The 25,150-nt window shown below is 39.2% G+C and overlaps 1 protein-coding gene across 2 annotated transcripts in view; it reads left to right on the top strand.

The window, feature by feature from the left end:
* Positions 1-25,150, top strand: part of SLC8A1 (solute carrier family 8 member A1) — a 326,175-nt gene that overhangs the window by 17,889 nt on the left and 283,136 nt on the right. For both annotated transcript variants that reach the window (XM_042933176.1, XM_042933177.1), the window contains exon 2: positions 1,580-3,411. In XM_042933176.1, coding sequence (XP_042789110.1) covers positions 1,613-3,411 — 1,799 coding nt within the window. In that variant the 5' untranslated portion in view covers positions 1,580-1,612. The remainder of the gene's footprint in view (positions 1-1,579; positions 3,412-25,150) is intronic.

Consider the following 25,150-nt stretch of genomic DNA (forward strand, 5'->3'; position numbering starts at 1 on the left):
CAATGGTGGGCTCTCTGAGGGTCTGCCAGAATGTGCCGGGCCAGGGGGTTTCTCCTGGGCCACGGTGAATTTCCACTATATGCCATCAGTAGCAAACATAGGCCAGAGAATATAAATGAATGTGTGGGAGGCTCTTAGACTGCCCCAGGCTCTGAAAAGCTCCAGTCTAGCTCCACTTTTAAGTTTTTATCAGGCCACAAGGTGATGTTCTGACTCAGGACCCCTTCTTACCAACACTGTATCTGATGTCATAACTGGCCTTTCAGACCAGAGTTACCCTGACTTGGACCAGACCTTCCTCTATGTCAGCACCTAACCAAGCCTTAGAGGCAGAGGTGATGTATGGTCCAAGTGGAGTTTTGCCTGAGCTGGTGGGTGAGGTTAGTGCCATGGTTTTCCAGTCCACAACTTTGCTTTGTTTATCAAGCTTTATGTGGCTCAGTGAGTCTGCTGCTAGATCTCTAATTACTTACAGCCCTTCATCATGTATATACTTTGTGGTCACTGTTGTTCTGCCACATGAGCTAATTTAGATGGAATTATTGCTCCTGGATTTTTTGGTCACTTGAACCCTGTGCAGAACCAATATATGTTTTCGAATGACCATGGAAAAGGATGACATCAACACCGAGAAGGAACATTTTATGGCTAGGAAAGCTGATTTCACAGCCTGTCAGACAAGAGCCTTAACACACGACTAGACCCGGGCCTGGTTATCTCCCTTTCCTGCTGTGGACAGCCTGCAGATTCTAAAGCGAGATCTGTACCCAGATTCGAAGAGCTGTGCTTCAAGAACCAGATGCCCAACTGCTAACGTATCCGGGGAACTGGGCTTGCTGAAAATTAGGAGGAAATGTACTCTCCTCAAAATATGTTTTTAAAAACTATACTTAATGTGCAGAAATACTGCATTACAGCAGAATATTTTTCCTCTCAAGTACAAATACCATTGACTTTGTGGGAAACCTTGAAGATATCCCTGTGTTTCCAAGTAAGCTTGGAGCCATAGGACATGATTTCATAAAATGCAGTGTAAGGTGTGCTCCAGAATTTAAGATCATTGAGAGGCCTTGTGTTGGTAAAGTTTTTGGAGTCTGAACATTAGAACAGCAGTCTTAATAAGGTGATTTTGGCAATGAAACCATTTCTGGAAGGTGACTATAGTAACCAAAATTTAAAAGAAAACCTGCATTCGCAACAAGGAGAAAATTATTCAATGCTTCAGAAGTCTTCCCCCGCCCCCGCCCCTTATTGGCTGCTAGTATGCCTAACTATGTAGTCAACAAGGCAAACCTATAATTCAACTTTTCACTTCCAGGAAGTCAATTGTATACATTGCTCCGGGAATGGAGGCTTCATGTAGAAAAGCAGAGAGATTGAGTTGTGAGTTTTACAAAGGATTGCTTAATCAATGGTGGATACTTAGAATAATGATTCACCATAGATGTTACGGTAGCCAAAAATAAACAAATCATTGGTAAAAGTAATAAAAGTAAGTAATTAGTCATGCTTTGGATCTGGCTCTGATGGTGTGATTTTTTTTTTCCCTACCCTCCCTCCATCTTATTTCTACTGGTAGGTTGGGACAGTTGGAAGTCTACCATTGTACAGCATGCTGCGATTAAGACTCTCACCTACATTTTCGGTGGGATTTCATCTGTTAGCCTTCGTGGCTCTCTTATTTTCCCATGTGGACCTTATAAGTGCTGACACAGAAATGGAAGGAGAAGGCAATGAAACTGGCGAGTGTACCGGCTCATATTACTGTAAGAAGGGGGTGATTTTACCCATTTGGGAGCCCCAAGACCCTTCCTTTGGAGACAAAATTGCTAGAGCTACCGTGTATTTTGTGGCCATGGTCTACATGTTTCTCGGAGTCTCTATCATTGCCGACCGGTTCATGTCCTCTATAGAGGTCATCACGTCTCAAGAAAAAGAAATAACCATAAAGAAACCCAATGGAGAGACCACCAAGACCACTGTGAGGATCTGGAATGAGACCGTTTCGAACCTGACCTTGATGGCCCTGGGATCTTCTGCTCCAGAGATTCTCCTTTCGGTAATTGAAGTGTGTGGCCATAACTTCACTGCGGGAGACCTAGGTCCCAGCACCATCGTGGGAAGTGCTGCATTCAATATGTTCATCATTATCGCGCTTTGTGTTTACGTGGTCCCAGATGGAGAGACGAGGAAGATTAAGCATTTGCGTGTGTTCTTTGTGACAGCAGCCTGGAGCATCTTTGCCTATACTTGGCTTTACATTATTTTGTCTGTCATCTCTCCTGGGGTCGTGGAGGTGTGGGAAGGTTTGCTTACTTTCTTCTTCTTTCCCATCTGTGTTGTGTTCGCTTGGGTAGCAGATAGGAGGCTTCTGTTTTACAAGTATGTCTACAAGAGGTATCGGGCTGGCAAGCAGAGGGGAATGATTATTGAACATGAAGGAGACAGGCCATCTTCCAAGACTGAAATTGAAATGGATGGGAAAGTGGTCAATTCCCACGTTGACAATTTCTTAGATGGTGCCCTGGTTCTGGAGGTTGACGAGAGGGACCAAGATGATGAAGAGGCCAGGCGAGAAATGGCTAGGATTCTGAAGGAACTCAAGCAGAAACATCCGGAGAAAGAAATAGAGCAATTAATAGAATTAGCTAACTACCAAGTCCTAAGTCAGCAGCAAAAAAGTCGAGCATTTTACCGCATCCAAGCTACTCGCCTGATGACTGGAGCTGGCAACATTTTAAAGAGGCATGCAGCTGACCAGGCAAGGAAGGCAGTCAGCATGCACGAGGTCAACACTGAAGTGGCTGAAAACGACCCTGTTAGTAAGATCTTCTTTGAACAAGGGACATACCAGTGTCTGGAGAACTGTGGTACTGTAGCCCTGACCATTCTCCGCAGAGGTGGTGATTTGACCAACACTGTGTTTGTTGACTTCAGAACGGAAGATGGCACAGCCAATGCTGGGTCTGATTACGAATTTACCGAAGGAACTGTGGTCTTTAAGCCTGGTGAGACCCAGAAGGAAATCAGAGTTGGCATCATTGATGACGATATCTTTGAGGAGGATGAAAATTTCCTTGTGCATCTGAGCAACGTTAAAGTATCTTCCGAAGCCTCAGAAGATGGCATCCTGGAAGCCAATCACGTTTCTACACTCGCTTGCCTCGGCTCTCCCTCCACTGCCACTGTGACTATCTTTGATGATGACCACGCTGGCATCTTTACTTTTGAGGAACCTGTGACTCACGTGAGCGAGAGCATTGGCATTATGGAGGTGAAGGTATTGAGAACATCTGGAGCTCGAGGAAATGTTATCGTTCCCTATAAAACCATCGAAGGGACTGCCAGAGGTGGTGGGGAGGACTTTGAGGACACTTGCGGAGAGCTCGAGTTCCAGAACGACGAAATTGTGTAAGTTCTTTTTTTTTATACGTCTATGTGGGGTTGAGTGCATTTGTGAATGGGAGAGCGTATGCATTTTTTTTTTAATGAAAAGGCATACAAGGAATGGAATATTTACTGTAAAGGCCCCTTAAAAAATACCAGTGCTCCCTCACGTGCCACTTATCAATATGGTCTATATAGAGATCTTGATTTGGTTTTATTTTTTTTTGTACTGTTGCATACTTTAAGTACACTATAGAGGTTATGATAGAATGAGTTTTGTGACACAGTTTATCAAACTACTTACGATGGGTTGAAAGTGTGCATTCTGTTTTCAATCACATGATATACATACAAAAAAAAAGGAGATATTTATTTACTTACTTATTTGTTGAAAGTGAATATTTAAACCCTCACATTAGGTCCCTAACTTCTTTACTGAGTACAAATTGGGAAAGCCCAAAAAGGAAACACCTTTGAAAAGAATTTCCTGGCTACCAGGGCTTGACTGGAACATTTTTTTTGCTGCTTGTATCTGATACTGTGTTTCTGTGACAATATAAGATCATGTTTCTGCTTACATGCTAATGCTTAGTTATGACTTCATGACCAATTCTGCTTTTTTTAGTTTTATGCCAACGTGGGAAAAATCATATAGCTCTTATTTAGTTCTAGTCTGATTTTACTTTCCATGATTAAGTGAACCCTTTTACCCTACTGATAATAGTGACGGAGAGAGAATAAGGTTCTGTTCAAGCATCCTCTTTGACAAGGAACAGGTTAGGGAAAAGGATTGGGAACAATTTACTCTTCCTATTGACACTTTACAGTGACACTTGCCAATGTCGTAACACCGAGTGCCTGGTTGTGTGATGATTCTTCCATTGACAGCTGCTATTTAGAGCTATTTCTCCTTCCTTACCTAGGAGGGGGCATTGCACTCACCAAATGCAAAGCAGAAAGTTTGAGTCAATGAGCAATGTCCAAACTGGAAGGAAGGAAGGAAGGAAGGAAGGAAGGAAGGAAGGAGGGAAGGGAGGAAACTGTAATATCTGCAGGACAACAAAGGGTATTAAAATGAATGATTATGTTGGTTGAATTTCCAGGAAAAAATATGTAATACAGTTTGTTCTAAAAATGGTTAACTCTTGTGTAAATGTTATGTGATATGTCAAATGCCAAGTATGTTCTCTCCAAAACTACATTCTCCTGCTAAAAGTGTAGAGTGAGGGTGAGGGGGCAGGGGAAGATGGGCAGAGGGAACAGATATTCCTGAAGATGCCTTCCAATGTCTTTACATCTCTTTGATGTTATATTATAAAGATGGACAGTTACTGAGTGTGGTATCATGATGGAATCAAGCAAAGCAGAGATTATAATATCCATCTGCAGATGCATGTGTGTCGGGGGGTAACTTCGGATGAATATTTATTTTATGTTGGTTCTCATATTGCTAATACTCCCCTTATTGGGATGTGTTTTGTTGGGACATGTATTTTACTGAAAGATAGTAATATAGAAGCAAATGAATACCTTGCATACTTAAGGAAGGATTTTCCCAGAGGCCTTGCATTGAATGTGATCCTGCCCACATTAGCTCATAAACTTTATTCCTTTGGTAGGAATTTTTTCTCATTATATTTTTTAATCATTTCAGTTATTGAACCCTCTTGTATTAGATAGCACTTGTGATCTATATAAAAGTATATTACATGTCACTAAAGTAATATTGAATATTATTAAGTGAACTCACAAGGTAGCCCTTAAATATGACCAAATGGGTGTTTTGTTTTGTTTTGTTTTGTTTATTCATTTTACTTAGGATGTTTTCTCCTGGAAACGTCTTGATTTTTGTTAATAATGGATCTGTACTTCTTTATTTGAGAGGCGGTCTTTCCTTCTCTATTCTGCCGTTCAGGACTTTGACCAAACCATAAACCTTCTTTTGGGCACAGTGTAGAAGACGAAGAAGAAGGGAAAACAAACAAACAAATAAACAAAAAACAACTGACATTGATTTGATGGAATAGCTTAGTCTGCCAAGCTCCATTTAAAACATTTGCCCTATGCTATTAAATTGATTTAATTCTTGCTAAGGAAGGAATATTGCCAAATTCCAGCTTTAGAAATTTAGATATCTTGTGAAAATTGGTAAGAACGGGTAGAATTATTGGCATACTATCTCTGTGTATGTATTCTTTGGAGTATTCTAGATCAATCACTAGTTCCTAGTTTAATAAAACTCTTACTATATTTTAGTCACTAAGTTGAAATACGAAATTTTAGAAATGGCAAACATTTTATTTATCAGTAGAATAAAATTATGGTCCTCAATTTTTTTTCTTTTTTCTAGAGTTTTAATTTTAAAGAGTCTTCATCCTGACATTATGGAGTTATTACTGACAAGTTTTGTAGAATGCTTTTAATATAGCTCTTGCTTAAATAAATTTGTTTAGGTGACTGGGGCTTAGCTTTCAGCTAGGCACCAAGGATTTCAACAAGTGTTTCTAGAAAAACATAATATCATCAATGATCCCTTCTTCTTTTTTTTTTTTTTTTTTAAGTGGATCATTTTTTCCTCTGGAAGTTGTTTCTTTTTTTTTTTTTTTTAATTTTATTTATTTATTTTGAGAGAGAGAGAGGGAACGAATGAACAATCAGGGAAGGGGCAGAGGGTAAGAGAGAATCCTAAGCAGTCTCCATGCTCAGCGTGAGCCAGATGCAAGGCTCGATCACATGACTACAAGGTCATGACCTGAAACAATATCAGGAGTCAGACACTTAACCCACTGAGCCACGCAGGTGTTGTTCCTAATGCCAGATCCACACTATCAGATCCAAGCCACAGAGCTTATCATCAGGCAGTGAAGGTGAACGATATGGACTCAACCCAGTTTCTCTTAAAGAATGTATTGATAACTCATCCAATTATACAGTTAATCTTGAGAGGTGACTTTCTTAGAAACCTGCGATATATAGGTAGGACTGTTGATTCCACTGAACTTTATTAACCACTTAAAAAATCTTTGTCTTTGTTTAATGCTGTGCATGAAGTCAGAATTTATGATTCTTTCCAGAACACCGTAAAGAGATTCTTGGAAAAGCCTGGATTATATTCCCCTCCTGTCCTTTAATACTTTTTTGCGATTTCACTCAGCACTGAAAATTCTCCAACCTTTTGTTTCTATAGAATTGAGTTTAATCTCCTCTTTTGCAGTAGTCTTAAATAAAATCTTCCTTGCCTTAAAAAAAAAAAAAACAAAAACAAAGCAAAAAACAAACTTACCTATTTTAAGAAGCCATTAACCAAGGTAACCATTTCTGCCTTGGATCCAATGTGATCAAGGATGGAGATCAAAAGGCAGCCAACTTTATTGATTACTTGGTTTCAAGATCAAGATAGATTCCTAATCTTTGACCTTATTTTTGTAGAAGTCATTTAAATTGATGATATAAGCATATCTGTAACTATTCATTCACATGTTTATATAAATGAGTTGAATTATTTCAATTTGGCCTTGCTTAAGATCAAAATATGTATCTGACAAAGATACTGATACGTGATGAGTGGTGCTTGTAGTCTTAAATAAAATGTATTCTCGGCAAGACATTTTACAATTACAGTGCAAAGACCCATTGATAGATATAATTAACATTTAGCACGTGCTTTTGTATAAACTTGATCAATGACAAATACTAAACCCATGCCAGCTAATCTTGACTTTTAACAGGGAATTCTGTCTAATGTTAACAGCTAATAAAGAATGAAGAACATGCTAATTTGATTTGTGGTTTGGTAGGTGATATCCACAAATTTGAAGTGCTGCTAATGGCCGTTTTTTAATGATGCTAGTTTAATGGAAATACTTATTACAAAATGTTGTTTGGTCTTCCAAAGTCCAACGTTAGCTTGACTGTTCTGTAAAATGTTAAGGTTAATTAAGTAACGTAGATACAAATCATGTTCAATGACTTAGTCGTAACCCAAGAATATTTTTGGAGAATGACTCAAAGGTCATGAGCACTTACTATTATATATTTAAGATGCAGAGTTGAAGGACAAGGTATGTAGGTTGGAGATTTTGTGTAACATATTGCTTAGCAAATCAGTTTAGTGGGGGTTCCTAGCCACAGCATAATTTATTAAACAATGGGTCTGTCCAAACTTAATTTTGTTTTAACAACTAGTACATTTTCAAGTGTGATTGTAACGCCATTCGCCTTAGGAAATACAATATGCAAGACATCTCAACAAATATAGCTTTCTTGGCACTAAATATTTATATTCCTGTTTTTGGAAAAAGAAATAGAAAAGAAATGAAATTTTGTTATTATATAGGGTCTGTGGCATTCTTCTTATTATATTCCAGGGAAAGTAAATACTTTGTTTTTGCTACTTATATCACCAGTGTTCTTCTCTTGCTCTATAGAATTCCGGGGAGTAAAGACCTAGCTCTATGAGATGGCAATTCAATTTTGAGAGTAGAACAAATATGTAATACAAGAAAACAGCCAGCTGTAAAAAAAGAGATGAGGCAAAAATGGTAAGAAAGCCTGAAGTGGTCAGAACAGAAGAATAATTATGTGTGTTTGGGGGAATCAGAAATGATGAAAAATACTATAGAAAATAATGTTAGGCAAGAAAGGCCATTGGCATATATTTGAATCCAACACACTCAAGATTTACTTTATGGAAGAAGAATTTTATTTGCTACATTTAACCTATGAAAATGATAGAAGCGTGGTATTTTATGTTGACATAAAATCGTCCAAGGTAATATACTAAAAAAAGAAATTTAGATGGAATAATTTAAGGATTTTAATGGATTTCTGCTTTGGTGGATTATCTTTTCAGACTGGAATATTTATCTCTTCTTAGCTCCACACCACATATTGTATCATCTGCAAATCTAAATTAAAACTACAAGAAGTGCTTTTACAAACGCATGTTTTCATGTATGCACAACTATTACAAATATAAGACAGGGTAAGCGCCAAAAAAGTTTTCGACTTCCCATTCGCTATTGCCAGGAGCCTAAATTGATATGTGAAGCAGGGTTGTTTACCAGATTTCCATGTTTACTGTTGTCATCTCATTTTCCCGCTACTAATTAGAGTTTAGGGTTATAATATAGTTATGTAAATAAATTTTATCTTACCAAATGAGGAAATTTCATAGTTCAGACACACTGAAGTGTTTCAAGTATGGACTCGTTTCTGAATCATCATTCAAGGCCATTCCACAGGGGGATGATTCCTTCACTTGGTTAAGGCTAGAAAAGAATGTATATATCAATCAATCTGTACATGCATAATAAGCTACTGATTTGTGCCCAGCACTGGGTGAGTTACTACGAAGAAAACAGAAGAAATACACTCCTGATACTCTAAAATGGGAGATAACGAGATAACTCATGTTTGATAAGTCAGACATCATTATGAAGGCATGGTGTAAGCTGTAGGAGAAGTCTTAATTTTGGACAAAATATTTGCATTTGCTTTTGAAGGACAGAAAGCATAACTGGAGAGAAAAATGTGTTTTTTTAAGATGGAGTAGTATCTTGGTAAATCTGAAAGTATGGAAAATTTCACTAAACAGGCAGCATGGTTATCAAACTGAATGAAAAACTCAGTGGACATTTATTTTCTTTAATGGGATTTAAAATCATTACGAAGTTATTTAAATTAATCTGAACATATATCCCTTTAAGCCAGTCATAGAAGAACAAATACCTCATGATTCTACTTATTTGAAATACCTAAAATTGTCAGTCCTGGAAATAGCACAGTTGTGGTTGCCAGGGGCAAGGGGTGGGGGGGGGAGAGGGGAGCTGCTGATAAATAGGTATAAAGTTTCAATAATGCAACATGAATACCTTCTAGAGAACTACCATAAAACATTGTGCCTATAGTTAACAATATTGTATCGTGCACTTAAAATCTGTTAAGAGAGTAGATCTCAAGATTTTTTCAGTACAATAAAATAAAAACTTAAGTTAAAAATATAAATAAAAGAACTGCTCTATTTAAAAAAAAAAAAAGCTTATGAGCTTGCCTCCCCCCCCCCCCCCCCCCCACCGCCCCGTCCCGTACCACATTGCCTCTTGTGTTTCTAAGGAAAATTCACAAGATTTCTACCAAAATGTTGTCAGTATTTTATTTTGCACTTTGTGAATTAGTCCTTGGTGTCTATGAATGGTTTTGACTTATTTTAATCCTCTACCTCCTTGAGCAGCCCTTAACCCATGTACCTCCCACTCTAGCCGCATTTTTTCAGAATTAGCAGCATATAGCCACCATCTTGGTAAAACCTGAGAAGATTTTATACCACATTGTGAAATGGGAAGAGACTTTCTTTCTTTCTTTCTTTCTTTCTTTCTTTCTTTCTTTCTTTCTTTCTCTTTCTTTCTCTCTTTCTTTCTTTCTTTCTTTCTTTCTTTCTTTCTTTCTTTTTTTCTTTTCCTTCCTTCCTTCGGACACTGGTAACCCAGGGAAAGAACTTCAGTGAGCTTAATTCTTTTGAATGGAGCAACCTTGAGGGTATAACACCTATAATGGGGTTATTTGTTGTTACATTGCTCTGTCCTTGTTCGCTGAGGTGTAGACACTTGCCTATGGGTTGCAGTATCTTGAGAACCATAGACGTGTTCCCATAAAATGTCTCCTTCATGTTCGGTCATGGATACTGATACCTGCTCACTGGACCTGCAGTCTTGGGGATGTGAAAGCTGTTAGGCCCCTATTACGTTGGACAGGCCATGCAAGTCTTAAGCGTTATCCTTGCAAGGATAGAAGAGAAGTCGCTTTGGGCCAGGTGGCAGGAGGGGAAGAGAGGACAGCCAAATGTAAGGTGAGTCAGTGGCACTAGCAATGATCTTTGTAGCTGCTCAGGGTGAGCCCGCTGAGGGGAGCCCTGTGGAAGGTGTTGACGGAGCAGGCAAGCAGCTGCGGCAGCTGGTGCTTTAGCTGCTGGCTTCCCACACTGCCTTGTACTTTGTGCTCTGGCAGCGGGGAAGTCCAGCAGGTCCTGGGAGGGAAAACAAGCAGTCAACAATATGGGCAGAATTAAAGGAAATCTCCTCCTTTGCTTCCTCTCCTGGCTCAGCCTCCTGCCCACGTAATACCCATCTATTTGCCAAAGGTTGAGCCAGCCAGGGCTCATTTTTTTTTTTTTTTTTTTTTTTTTTTATTCACAGGCCCATACAGCTGTCTCACTGCAGAGCCAGGCGAAATAAACAATGCCTTTTCATTTCCTGCCTTTCTCCTGAGGATTTGGGCTCTAGATGACATTTTCTTTCCCTCTTGCAATGTCTCCACGGGGTCAGATAGGGAAATAGACATTGTGTTCTTTGGTGACACTTGAAGATATGGAGGCAGGGGGCAAAAGCAGAGCCAAACGCAGAACTCTGGTCCCTGGCCTTTCAGGCTGGTGCTCATGATAACAGAGCAACCAGGGAAATTTCCTACACCTGGTGATTCAGATATTAAGGAAGCAGCCTAGGATATTTTATTTCCGGTAGGCTTAGGCATGAGATATCTGGAATTCTGGGTACTCTTGAAGCCCTGTGATGACCCTTGACACCAAGAGCACTCCACTTTTCCACGTTAGACTTCCTGAGATAAAGATGGACTTGGGATGAGTCCTCAACTGAGATTCCAGACCCGAGTTTGAGCTCTATCTTGGTCCCCTACGAGCTTTGTGATTCTCAGGAAGTTGCTTACGCTCATCTCGCTGGAAAGTAAGGATGATGTAGGCAGAGGTGGGGATGATGGGGACGGCAGTGTTATAAGATGTGCTGAGAACCAGATTTCGCGCTGTGTTTCTTACGATGTGCTTTGGATTTAATCTTCACAGCGCCTGCATCAGCTCGATGCTTCTATACTCATTTTACAGGTGGAGAAATTGAGGCTTAGAGAGAGTACTCACTTTCTCAGGGTCACACAGCTAAGAAGGCTGGATCCAGAATTTACCGGTAGGACTGCCTGAGGGTAAGATCTGTGTTGCTGCCTCAGGGACTGTTCTCCTCTTGAATGGCTTTCATAGGCGAGAATGGACACGCAGGGGGCTTGTTGTGCCTTGACCCTGACTACAACGTCCCTTCAACGCAGCTCAGAATGGAGAAAACACAGTAGTCATTTATCTTTCTGGAATTCTTGAACATGCATTAACCACACTGCACCCCACCCCCACTCTCCATTAACCTAAAAGATCCGTGATCAGACTGAGTCTGAAAAGCAAGAAAAACTCTGATGTTATAAGCCCTCCAGGTACCTGACCTGTTCAATGACTATCTAGTCTTCTGTCTCTTTTATTTTTCCTTCGTTCCTAAATAAAAACGAAACGTCTTTATTAGTAGCTTTCTGTCATTGTCTGCCCTGGCCCTCTACTGTTTAACTTCCTTATATGGCTGAACAATGAATGTAGCTTTTCTCTATACTTAAAATAGTAGTTTCTTGGTCTTTTTTTTTTTTCTATATATATATTACAAGACAGTGTGAATTAATGACAACAGAGAGGCAGGACCAGAGGATGCTTGTTGTCAATATGTTTATAAATGTAATTGATTATAACCTTTAACAGAAGCCTCCAAATGTTCCCTCTCAACAGAGAACTTTTCTCTGGCACACACACACGCGCGCACGCACACACACACACACACACACACACACATTATTTACAGAGATAAAGGTGGGAAAGTGAAATTAAGTCCTGTTTATATAGAGATTAAATTTTAGGGCATGATAAAACAAAAACAATTCCCAGAGGACAGCTTTCATTCTCACACACTAAATGTTATAATATTAACTTGACACAGTTTTTTAAATGAGCTATTTAGTTCAATGTGTGTATCTCTGAGTGTGAGTTCTGCCTATCAGCTGAAAGAGGGAGAGAGAGAGGAGGCAGAGAGAGAGGAGTCAGAGGGGGCAGATTGGGGACCAAAAATGGGGCAAGGGGGAGGTGTCAGAGGGAGGTAGGGAGGGAGGGCAGTTGGAGACAGAATGGTGGTTGTGATAGAGGCAGAAACAGAGAAAGGGAAGGAAGCAGGGAGATAGAGTGGAAGGAGGGGAAGGAGAGGGACAGAGAAGAAGGAAAGAGAGAGAGGCAGAGAGGTACCTAAGGTCAGAGGGAAGAGGAGGACGTTGGATAGTGGGAAAGAAAGAGGGAGAGAGAGAGAGTGGAGGCTCCCAGTGTACAAAAGGGAGGGATAGGCAGAGAAAGGGAGGAGGGAAGAAGAGGGGGCAGGCAGAGGGACAGAGACACAGGCAACGAATATGCAGCCCTGATTAGATTTCAGTTATTACTAAAATGAAGTGAAGCCTGAAATTAGTCCAGATTCTTGCTCAAGCAAACAAAAGGCAATAAGAGAGTAAGAAAATAGACAAGGGATTCACTCAAGCTGCTTCTTTATTAAAAATAGACAGCAACTTTGTCCTTGAAATCAAATGTACTTACAACTGCCTGAGTATGTTTGAGGAGCCAGAGGAAGCTTGTGGAATCTTCCTAGGTTTGATAGAATGGATAGGGCTGGTACCTTTCCACTGATTCCTGCTTGCAACAAATGTTTTAGGAGCACCTGTTCCGTGTCACGTTTCCTGGCAAGATTGTGAAACGACATCGGTGACTCCAACATGGCCCCTGCCCTAGAGAACCTCGTGTCTTTTGCTCTCCTGGAGGTGGAGGTGCAGATATTCAGTCAAACACCAGTGCGGATGTTTCGTTACCACCGTGCCCTCCTTGGCATCATCCTCTCAAGTGCTCTTAGCACTGATGGGGCTCTGCTGCCGTGTTTAGGCTGAGAGCAAATGATAATGAGCTGCCAGCATCCCTACCGGCCACCTCTGACAGCGGCAACCCACTCTGTGCCTGCTCTTCCCCAGAAGAGTCTTCTCCCTCCCAGTCTCCACCCCGGGGGTCTCCTGTCCCCGTTTGGCTTCCCTCTTTAATGGAGACCAGAACAATAGATACCGGGAACAATAGATACCGGGAACCGGGAACCGGGAAAGGCTCAAATCTGAGCCTTTGTTGATAGCAGTGATGAACTCACAGGGATGTCAGGTAAGGAAATGTACCAGCATTGGTTTCACCTGTCTTCCACTGCTTCCTAATCCTGTGCCTTATCAAGGGAAGTTATGTTGCTCAATCTGAGTCCTTCCTCTAAAAGATAGGACTTTACTGAGCATGAACAAGCAAGGCTATTAGAGACATCATAGCTTCCTAGCCAGGAATTGACTGGGGCTTAGTGCCTTCGGGGTCTCAGACTCAGGTAGGCTAGCATCTCAGAATATCCTGATAGGGTGTTGAAGGAGGACACATAGATTAGCAAGGAAAGACAGAAAGCTGCAGGGAGTCTTTTTAAGCTGTGTGTTAATATGGAAAAAAGAACTCTAGGTGGATGAAACCTGGGTTGCTTTAAACTCATATATTCCAAGGAAATGATTCATCTGACCTACACATAGTCCAATCGAACGGTAGATTATTAACAGTATTCATACAATGTATTCATAACACAATCAATACAAACGTGTATAGATAAAAATATAAAAATAAATATAATAAAATGATAAGGTAAATAGTATAATATGAAGTCCTCATCTGGATGGAAACCTGGCAATATCTAGGGCTAAAATATCCTGCAAAACTTAGTTGTTTGAATAACTGAAGCATCTTCTATAGGTTTGAATTCTTTCAAGAAAGGAACATCTTTCCTAATTTCCATGATTTCCGTAATCCTTGTATATTGTATTCTCTTAAATTGATCTGGTTTTATTTGGGTATTAACCTAATGACTCCTTCCTGCATGTGAAGCCTTTGAGATATTTTGAGGTGGATCTGGGTCTCGGGCCCTACAGTAAAGTTTTCCAGTCTTCTGCTCTGCTGAGTTGTGAGTCCTTGCATGTGCTCTCTCTGTATATTTATTACATGTATATTACATATATACATATAGTATATTACATATATATTACGTATATATTGAAAATATGTTTTTCCTTTTCTCAGTGAGGCTATCAGTGTGCCTAATTCTAATCATGTTCATTTTAAATTTGTTGCCTCTCAAACCTGCCCACAGAATTAGAGTGAATGGTACACATTCATTGTGGACCCAAATGACAACCTTATGAAGTCCTGCTTAGCATTTCATTTAGCGGGTGGGTTTCGTGACATTGTGGCCACCCAGAGGCATCTTCTGCAGCAACATTAATGATTGAGAGCGCAGGCTTTGGGGGCAGACTAGCATGGGTTTAAATCCTTCCTCTCACTCATAAACTAATAAATGCATAAATATTTAACCTCGTTCCATTTCAGTTCCATCATTTACGGAATGAGGGTAATAGCGCCTATTATAAAAAGTTACATCCAGTTAGCCAGTACCTGCCCTATAGTAAGGACTCAGTAAGTGTTAGTTGTTACTGTTGTTGCTTTTAGTTACTTTCCAGATGATTGTTTACACAAATCTAATCTAGTCTTGCTGGGAATTAGGCACAGGGTGCTTCTTTTCTTATCTTTCTTTTCTTAAAAAAAAAAAAAAGCACGTTGTTGTATTTTGTGATTCTGTATATGGTGTGCATGAGTGTGTATTTGTGTGCGTGCTCACATTTAAAGTAGGGGCACTCTAAGGTGTTTGGTTTTCTTTGAATAGCCTAGTAAAAATGACAGCTATAGAAAGTGATCAAAATCATAACAAGATGCTCTCCAGAGTGTGCCTCATCAATGCAATCATCATTTTGGTAAGGAAGGGAGGGAAACAAGATAGAATGTGGAACCCAGGGTGTTAAAGCTGATAGGGAACATGGGAGGGGTCAGAGATAAGGCTTTTTCCTTTTATATAACACTGTGCTATTTACAAGGTTCCTGCACATCTCGTCTCTTTGATCTTCAAAGAGGCATTAGCATTAGCACATCTATTTTAGGGCACAGGAGTGCCGCAGTGATTAATACCTAATAGGAGCTCAACAAATGGTTTTTTATTAGACAGCAGAAAGAAAGAAGGAAGCATCAAAGACCTTGATAGATGGGAAATTCAAGTTCAAAGAGTTAAATGAATTGTTCTAAGTGGCAGAGCCCAAACTGGAAACTAAGTGCGTTGACACCTCCTCCAGTGATCTTGACTCCCAAGTGGAAGTTGTTGGGTCTAGGACTTAGCCTGTGGCTCTTACCTTTGCTACCAGCAAGGCCGACTCAGGAGAAGCTTCCTGGCTGGGCACCCACTCAGCCCCTTTTATCACATCTTATTTGCCTTGTGATCCTTTTGAAGAGTATTTTACAGGTTTCCACCTGGATTAAATTGTTTGTCCAAGGAGGGCAAAACTACGTCCTGCATCTCCTTGACTCAGAGGAATATCTATGATGATGATGTAAATATGCCTGAGAAGTGTTTATAAGACACATCAAATTATTCAGGATTAGAGTTGGGGGAGAGTTACGATTGAAATAGTAAGAATAATCATATGCTGTGTCGAAGTAGTGGGATGTTCACTTCTGTTACGGCTGCTAGGAAATGAAATTCCTCCTGCGACGCTGCCTGGATCACGTTCTTACTCCTAACCCACAACAAACAGGTGCGGACTTGAGTGGTTCCTTTTCCCTCAATGTCGATGCTGCCTTGAAAGAAGCCAGTTCCATTAGCAGCTTGCCCATGGATCCTCATCTCACCTGACATGCTACTGTTATCCTTACTGTCTAAACTTATCTTTATTCCTCACCAACCATGATTCAACATCCATCCATGTATTAATCAATCAGTTAATTCAGCACAAATATATTAACTTCTTTTTTGAATTTGTAAAACTTATTTTGAGAGGGACAGAACATGAGCTGGGGAGGGGCAGAGAGAGGCAGAGAGAGAGAATCCCAAGCAGGCTCCACACTGTCTGTGTAGATCCCGATGCCGGACTCGAACTCACGAAACAGTGAGATCATGACCTGAGCTGAAATCAACAGACAGATGCTTCACCAACTGAGCCACCCAGGCACCCCACAAATATATTAACTTCTTAATTGTGGCTTGTTTGTGCTTAACCTAGAGATGTGAAGAATATCAAGAGAGTCCCTTTTATTCAAGCTTAACATTTAGTGGGAAAAAAAAAAAGAAATGCGATTTTACAAAGTGATAAAATTCTGATGATAGAGAGGTATATACAATGTCAGGGGAGTTCAGTAACTCTGGTCTGTAATTGTACTACTTTAATTCCTGTCTTCTTTCCTTTCTTTTTCTTCTTTTTAAAATGATCTGAGGACATGTTTGTTATAAAGAACTAAATCCTCTTGGTAATTGTGAAAAATATGTGGAAATATCATTTGAGCTGTCTGGAAATACAATAAATTTTTTTTTTTTTACAATTATGACCCTTTTGGTTAGTCACATCATGTTGACTGGTTCCTTGATGGAAAATAATTTCTAAACAAACATGTTTCATCTAAATTTGTTTAGGTGTAGGACAGATGGGGTCATCAAATATGTATTAAACCTTCATGCAAGAAATTTCAGTGTGTTAAAATCCAATTAGTGCAATTGCTTCTCCTTGAATTTATTGATAATATAAATTCAGTAAATAAATATATTTCCCTGATTCAAATGCACATTCTGATTCAACTCAGTATCTAACATGGTACATAAAGGAAATAAAAGCACTTAAAATGGTTTTTGTACTACAGTAGTTTTGTTTTAACAAGTATATTGCTCTAAACACATTTGTATTTTTAAAATTTTACCTTTAAATTCTTTGGCTAAACTAATCCTAACACTTGCTTTAGAACAAATTAAACTTTTTATTACACTGAATGTTAAGAAATAAATCTTGACTATGTTTTTCTTAAACTCAGAATTCCCAGTGATGTTTCGTGAGCCAGTTTTCCCAAAGTCCCTACTGTTCTTTTGTATTAAAGTCTGTTGCATTGGGCTACCTGGGTGGCTCAGTCAGTTAAGGGTCTGACTCTTGATTTCAGCTCAAGTCATGATGTCACTGTTGATGAGATCGAGCCCCGTGTTGGTGGCGGGGGGAGGGTTCTGTGCTGACAGCATGGAGCTTGCTTGGGATTCTCTCTCCCTTTCTTTCTGTCCCTTCCCTGCTCATTCTATCTCTCAAAAATAAAATAAAACTTAAAAAACATTAAAGTCTGTTGCATTGAAATCAGGGACAAGACACAGAGCTCGCTTTATTTCGAGAAGCAGTCAGGGGCACCTGGGTGGCTCAGTGGGTTAAGCTACGACTTTGGCTCAGGTCATGATCTCACAGTTTGTGAGTTCAAGCCCCGTGGCAGGCTCTGTGCTGACAGCTCAGTCTGGAGCCTGCTTCGGACTCTGTGTCTCCCTGTGTCTCTGCCCCTTCCCTGTCTGTGCGCTCTCTCTTTTTCTCTCTCTGTCAACAATAAAGAAACCTAAAAAATTTAACAAAAGAACAGTCAAATATCAGCAGTCTAAGAGATTTTACAATGCTGATTTACAGACACTACCTTGCTTCGCCCCCTGTCAGAAAAGTTGGTAAGTGAAAATTTTTGTGTGGGATCCTTTGGTTTTTCTACCTTTCCCTATTGGAAAATGTAAGGCTTAGGGCAAAGCTAGATATTGAGGACTGTCTCCCTGCCAGGAGCATCATCAGTAATAAAATAAATGAGGAGTCTAATGCAGGAGACAGAATGAAATGCAAACTAAGCAGTGTTTGGACCAGGTCTTCAGACCTAGCTCTGCACTAACCAGACCTGTGACATTGGGCAAGTCATTTCATTTCCCTGAGCTTTGGTTTTCTTGAAAGTAGAATCAAGGAGTTGAAGTAAATGATCTATGTTTTCCTCTATCTCAAAAATGGTTCCTGTTCTCGTGAGACAAAACGCTGAAAAAAATTTACATAACACTGAGTAAGATTTATAGTCAAGCATGAGGAGACTTGATTTGTATTTCTTTTCATTTTTAAGTCACTCCATGACTTAGTTTTCTTTTTTTGAGTTTATTTATTTACTTGTGAGAGACAGGGAGGAGTGGGAGGGGCAGAGAGAGAGGGAGAGAGACCGTCCTTCATGAGGCTCAATCTCATGAACCATGAGATCAAAACCTGAGCAGAAATCAAGAGTCAGACGCCGAACCTACTGAGCCACCTGGGAGCCCCTTTGTCTTAGTTTTCTTAACATAGCTTTGTATTAAAAAGAAGCATGTTGAAAGACAACAAATAATATAAAAAACAAGAGAAACTTAAATCCTTTCTTAGGAAACCTTGATCAGTTCCGAACTTGCAAAATTATATACGTCCACTGTATTGATCTGTTAAAGGGATCACATCAAGTTTGTTTCAATGTCTTATGTAAATTGGCATTCCTGTCACAACATATCTATGGGAACCATATAATTTTATTGCCCAAATCAGAGCACTTTTTGAGTAAAAGGGGGCACTATGAATAATTATGCAGGTGTAATAGTTAGGAAATGTGGTATAGCCCACTGTATTTTAGCCATGCTCTATATGCATGGTGTCTCAGAAAAGTAGAGATTGCTTTTCTATTGAAGACCTTTGTAATAAGAAAGAAACAGCCCACAGAAATGAAAAACTTTGTATTTGATGTTTCTGTCTGTTTGCTTCACTTACCCACCTCCTATCCATTTTTTTTCAATGAAGCTATTCAAAATCATCTTAATGCAACTTGGCTAGTAAACACGTCTGCTGGAATGGAGACGGATATGAGGAATTAATTAGATTAGAGGCAATGGAAGAGGGAATCCATTATGCACAAACCACAACTCCAGTGGTTTGCTAGTCAAACCACATTGGCAGTTTTTTTTTTTTTAATTTTTTTCACATGGATTAAATAATTGATTTTTCTACTCTGACTTAAGGGAGCTTGTAGAGTTGCAGCTGAAATAGATCTGTGAGATTTTAAGGATAGTGTTGACTCTGTGGCACTCAAAAAGTTGCCAGTTATGTCTTTATTAAAGAAAAAAATCCCCGAAGTCACTTCCAGCAATTCTTTGGCAGCATTATACTCTCCTGAGACCCCACGACCTTGTCTCACCTTATCTTTCTCTTAGTCTTGGTTGTTCAAGCATAGAGGAATGCTTGGTTTGCTTCCAATGTACCATGACTCCTTAGGCTATCCCCACCAGCCTTCTTTGTGCTGATGTCCGGTGGACACTCCTCAGGGCTCTGTCCTTAAATACTCTCCCATTCTCTTCTGCAACAACTATCCCAGTCAGATAGGCCAAGTTCTTTGGTATGCAGATGACACAGATCTGTCTGTGTCTTCCCCGCCCTCCCCCCAGTCATGCCACCTACAGAGGATTTTTTCTCTAATGGATGCCTGTTGTTCTATTATAAACATACATCAGTATCCTTTTTATTTAACCAATAGCATTTTCAAGATGGCTGTAGGAGTGGAAGGAATAATATATTGATTTCTAGGCATAAGCCAATTCATTTCCATATATACTGACTTATCTTAAAAGTATCTCAAGTGAAGCTTACTTATCAATTTAAAAAAAAGAGGGAAAAGGTATTGCAAAAGCACATGAACAATGAATGAACCTCCAAGAGACGAAAACAAGTCCTCACTTAAACATAAGACTGCAGATGGAACAGAAAAATACTTGAAGAATTAAATATTTTAATTAATGAAGTGATAGGTAATTATAGATCAGTGAAGGGGAGGACAATATAGAATTTAGCACAAGGAAATCAATTAGGCAAGAATCAGAGTCATTAGACCTGGAAATATTCTAAAGTAAAGAATATTTTTTTTCTTTTTGGATGTTTGAGTTTGGATTGACTGTTAGTTTGAAGTTACTCAGCAGAATGTACAGGTAACACCATGTGATGTTCCCCGCGCGCTTGGCATATATCAGCTACACTGTGTCATTAAGATATTGCTTAATCTATTGCTACATCTCCCTTGGGACCATATAAATGGAAGCTAATGTGTACAGATATTTGGGTCCCTACACAATTGTTGTCTCAGTGGCTAGAACCTCAGCAGTTCCCAGAGTTTTTGGTCTCAATATAGGATATTGTTTTCCAATAAAATCAATACCTAAAATAAAAAGGAAAAGACTGCAATTTCAATCATTAGTAGTTCTGTATCCACTTTGATTTGTGTTTCATTTTATAAAATACTTGAAGGATAGGAACAATATTTTTACCTTGTAGAAATCAAGGTAGTAATTTTCTATTTGTAAATTGTTCATAGAATTAAGGTGCCTTTAGACATTAGGTTATTTCTCTTGCATGATTGCCATTAAGTTTCTTATTTACTTGTATAAAATACAGTACTCAAGAACCAAATTTCATAGGAGCTGTTAGATGGTAAACCAGTATGTATTATTACATGCAACATGTAGAGATACACCCATTATATACTTGCAGTGGGTCAACTCATAGTTTATGAGAACATAATGCACCTTCTTCTATTTACATCTATTATACTCCTACCTGTTTATTCTGGAATTAGTAGAAATAAATATCTGCTTTATAAACAAAGAAAATTGGAATAAAACGTATTCACACACATTATACCTACATATGCCTTTGAGTTGTTGCCAAAAAGATGCTGATTTATATTATGCTTTGCAACGATATATGTAATAAAGCTTCAGACAAGCTGTAGGACAAGGGTGTTCTCACTTGTACTTGATATGAGACCCACATGGTATCTGGAGAGAAGGAACAAATTTAAGGTATAAAGTAAATCCGTGCTAGTAAGTAACATGCTAGTGACAAGTCTTCCCGACTTTTTGTTTATTAATAAAAAAAGGGATCCCAGGGCGCCTGGGTGGCTCAGTCAGTTGAGCGGCTGACTTCGGCTCAGGTCATGATCTTGCGGTTCGTGAGTTCCAGCCCCACGTTGGGCTCTGTGCTGACAGCATAGAGCCTGGAGCCTGCTTCGAATTCTATGTCTCCCTCTCTCTCTGCTCCTCCCCTGCTCATGCTCTGTCTCTCTCTCTCTCTCCTTCAAAAAATAAATTAAAAAACATTAAAAAAATTTAAAAAAAGGAAAAAAAGGGATCTGATTATAAATAGGTAATTGTAAAACCCAACAATAATAACCAGAAAAAAACCCACTCTATGTTAGACTCTAAGTTTTCAGAGGGCATTTAAACAGAATCAGTAACAAAAGTGTCTATTGATAGCTTTCATCCATAGTAAAAGTATATTTGTGTCTTCCTACCTGATACAATCATTATAATACTCTCTATTTTTATTATCGTGACTGACTCACACCTCTAAAATTTTAGCGGCTGTGGTTTTGCGGACACGTTTGCCAGTGAATTTAACAGGAACTTCCGAAACCAATGAAATTACTGTGCTGTCTTTGATTGTCGCAGGCCCTAATGGCTAAGGAGCAATTTTAGCGAGAAACAATCTGAGTCTCCCTGCTCTTAAAGTAGTGCTCTTTTCTTATGGTCAAGAAATAGCTTTAATTAAAAGCAGATACCCCTCCAAGGTAGTGTTAAATTTGTGGTAGAGAGAGCTCTAACCAGCTAATTATTCTCAACTTTAGTTCAGTGCTTGATATACTATGCGTGGATGGTCACAAAGTGGATGCAAATGGATGTAATGTCCCTCTCTGTTCAATAACCTTTGTGTTCTCAGGATGAAGAAGTAACACATTCATGAAAATTGGTTATAGAGAGAGTAAAGCACACTGAACACGTCATCAGAATCATAAGCCAGATCACCAGTAGGGTTATAAAACTTCGTAGACAAGGATCACAGTTGTCAGAGATGGCTTGCTCCATGACCTTAATGTATTCAGGCACATCACTAAGCAGCCCGTGTGATAAGGAGAATATACTATGGCAGGAAAGAGTAGGAGGTCTGGAATCACATGATTTGGTTTGAAACCCAGCTCAGATATTTACTTGGAAGGTGATGTGGGGTTAGTTACTCAGCATCTCTCTGCCCCAGTTTCCTCACTTCTTAAATAGGATAACTAGCTCTGTATCAATAATTTTTGTAAGAATTAAATGAGATAATATATGTAAAAAGGTTAGAACCCTGCCTGACACATGCTAAAAACTCCACCCATGTTTAGTTACTGACTTTAACTCAGGTGTCTTTGTAAAAATAATGTACCCAAAATAAAGTATTTTCAAAAGATAAGGAGAAAATTGTAAACAGTCACACAAATCAGAGATGATTACTTTTTACTCTGCGGTATATGGAGTCTTTGTTGTGCTCTTGCTTTTGAAAGTCTGTGTTTCAAGTGTTCCTTACACAAATAAAATTCTCTAAAATAATATGTTCAGAGCTGAATGATATTCTATTATATGCATACAGTTTTACTTAATGAATCCCCTATTATTGGTTTTTGTTTTGCTATTGTTTTTTCTTTTCTTTTTACAAATGTGTACACATAAATAATGAATGTCATAGTGAACATTTAAAAGAAAAAATCTTGGGGCGCCTGGGTGGCGCAGTCGGTTAAGCGTCCGACTTCAGCCAGGTCACGATCTCGCGGTCTGTGAGTTCGAGCCCCGCGTCAGGCTCTGGGCTGATGGCTCGGAGCCTGGAGCCTGTTTCCGATTCTGTGTCTCCCTCTCTCTCTGCCCCTCCCCCGTTCATGCTCTGTCTCTCTCTGTCCCAAAAATAAATAAAAAACGTTGAAAAAAAAAATTTTAAAGAAAAAATCTTGGCCGACATCTTAAGTTAATTCTTTAGGTTAAATCCTTAAATTGGAATACATAGACCAAAATATGTAGACACGTTAAGGCTCTTCATAGCTTTCACAAAGTTATTTTAAGAGCATCTGTACCAATTTGCATTTCTAATATCTATGCATAATTTTCTGATGAAACTGATTATTAGGAAATCCTATCAGTACTTGTATAGGGAATGTTTCCTTTAAAATTTTTCTGTGAGTATTTATTGAATGCCTACTGTGTGCAAAATATTGTGGCAGCCATTATCATACTTTAAATTTGTTACCCTTAAAGTGCGCCTGGATTCCAATATACCATTATTGTTGAAAAATCTTAAATTCCTCTCTTGAAATTATCTTCAGAACCATAGGTAATTTCTTTTTTAAAAATTTCATATGGCACTGTCTTGCCTGATCATTCATTTTATTCAAAAGTCAGTGCCAAAAACTTGATGGTCCCCAAATCAATCCAATCTAAGAAAATTACTATTTCTCAAAATTATGTATCAAGCTTGCAGCTGTATTTCAGTATTATAGAATGGGCATATTTTGGTGTTGAAAAAAATCTCATTTTGAACCAAATTCGCTGACTTTAGGGGCATAGTTAATTTAGTTATGTGTTCTTAAGACGCCATTTCTTTTCTGAAAAATCATGAAATTAATCCTTAACCAAAGTGCTGGGATGAATGTCATGAGATAAGGTATGTGAAAATGCTTTTTAAATGAGAAAATGGTATTTGGTAATATTATTATTAGCAAATATTGGAGGTAATTTGTAGGTGAGTTCAAAGAGTGGGAAGATGAGTTAAAATGGCCTGAGAATGATGAGATGATGATGATTATATTTATACAGTAGAAAAATCTCACAACCTTACTTTCCACTGCCATTTCTGCAAATAGGTATCTGCAAAGTTTTATTCTTTCCTGTAATGCTCATAAACACTAAACTGTTGGTAGAATATACAGGCCTCTTTTACTAGCCACAATCTAGAAAGCTTTTAATGAAAATCAAATAAAACTACTTTCAGTGTGATCTCTTGTACGGGATGTGGATTTCATTCCGATTCAGCCGGTGACAACTGAAAGATTTTGCTGTGCTTTCTGTAAATTGGGATAATTTAGTGTTCAGATGTCCTGATTTTTTTAATTGCATCATGTTATTGCTCTCAGAGGGGTACTGTAATAATCTAACAAACACCATCTCTAAGATTTACTGCCAAAAGCGTTAGTGAAAAGAGGCATGCGTTCTTTCCCTTGCCCCCGTGACTCATTGAGAAGTTAAACCAGAAAGTTTTTACTTCCTCTAGTTTCCTGCTTCCACAGGTTACCTCTTCATTTTTTCCTCTTTCTTTTTTCTCTTTCTCCCCCTTTTTACTCTTCACACTCTTCGCCCATGGTGGCCCCTGTTGCACAGCTCACAGCACAACATTTTTGGTCGTGAAGGTAGGGGAGATATGGAATAGCACTGCTAGCGAATTTGTGGCCTGATCGGTTCATTGATAGGCAGTTTTGAGACTGAAGGCAAAGCAGGAACAAGGGGCCCGTACATGGATGAGTACATTCTTGTCACCACCTCTGCCCTGTAGATTGACAGGGGCAACCGTTGGACAATATGGCACCAGGAGGCGTAATTTCCACTGTTCTCGGAGCGAGATGATTTCTGTTGTAATTACTTCTAACACCCTGAGGATCTTACTTTTTGTTATTCCTTTCCATTCTCCAGCTGTATTAGTTGCTATCGCCTCCAACTTGTTTTCTCTTCAGCAAGCTAGATGACAGATGGAGGTTATGCCGTGAGAATTAGAGTATTCCAGATTGTTGACTACATACCCACACTCGAAACACTGAAGCTCTGATGGTGGTATTTTGTGGGCATGTTTCTGAAGGTTTGTGAATTAAAAAAATCTTTGGGGGGTTCAAATTTTATTTCTGGCCAGCTGCTTGCTTTGGACAATTCTGAAGCAAGAGTTCTTGACAAACTGCCTAAGGATCCATTATCTTTTGGCTAGGAAGCAAGGCAGAAACCCTGCTTTTTCTACCGACTCCGAGTGTATTTCTAAGCCTGAATCTGCAGATTTGTTTTCCCAATAGGAAAAAAAAAAGTTCAGAATAGAGCCTTGTAAAAAAAATACTACTGGCTACTTAGAG

This window comes from Panthera leo, chromosome A3 (genome assembly GCF_018350215.1).
Source record: "Panthera leo isolate Ple1 chromosome A3, P.leo_Ple1_pat1.1, whole genome shotgun sequence".
In the NCBI taxonomy this organism is placed as follows: Eukaryota; Metazoa; Chordata; class Mammalia; order Carnivora; family Felidae; genus Panthera; species Panthera leo.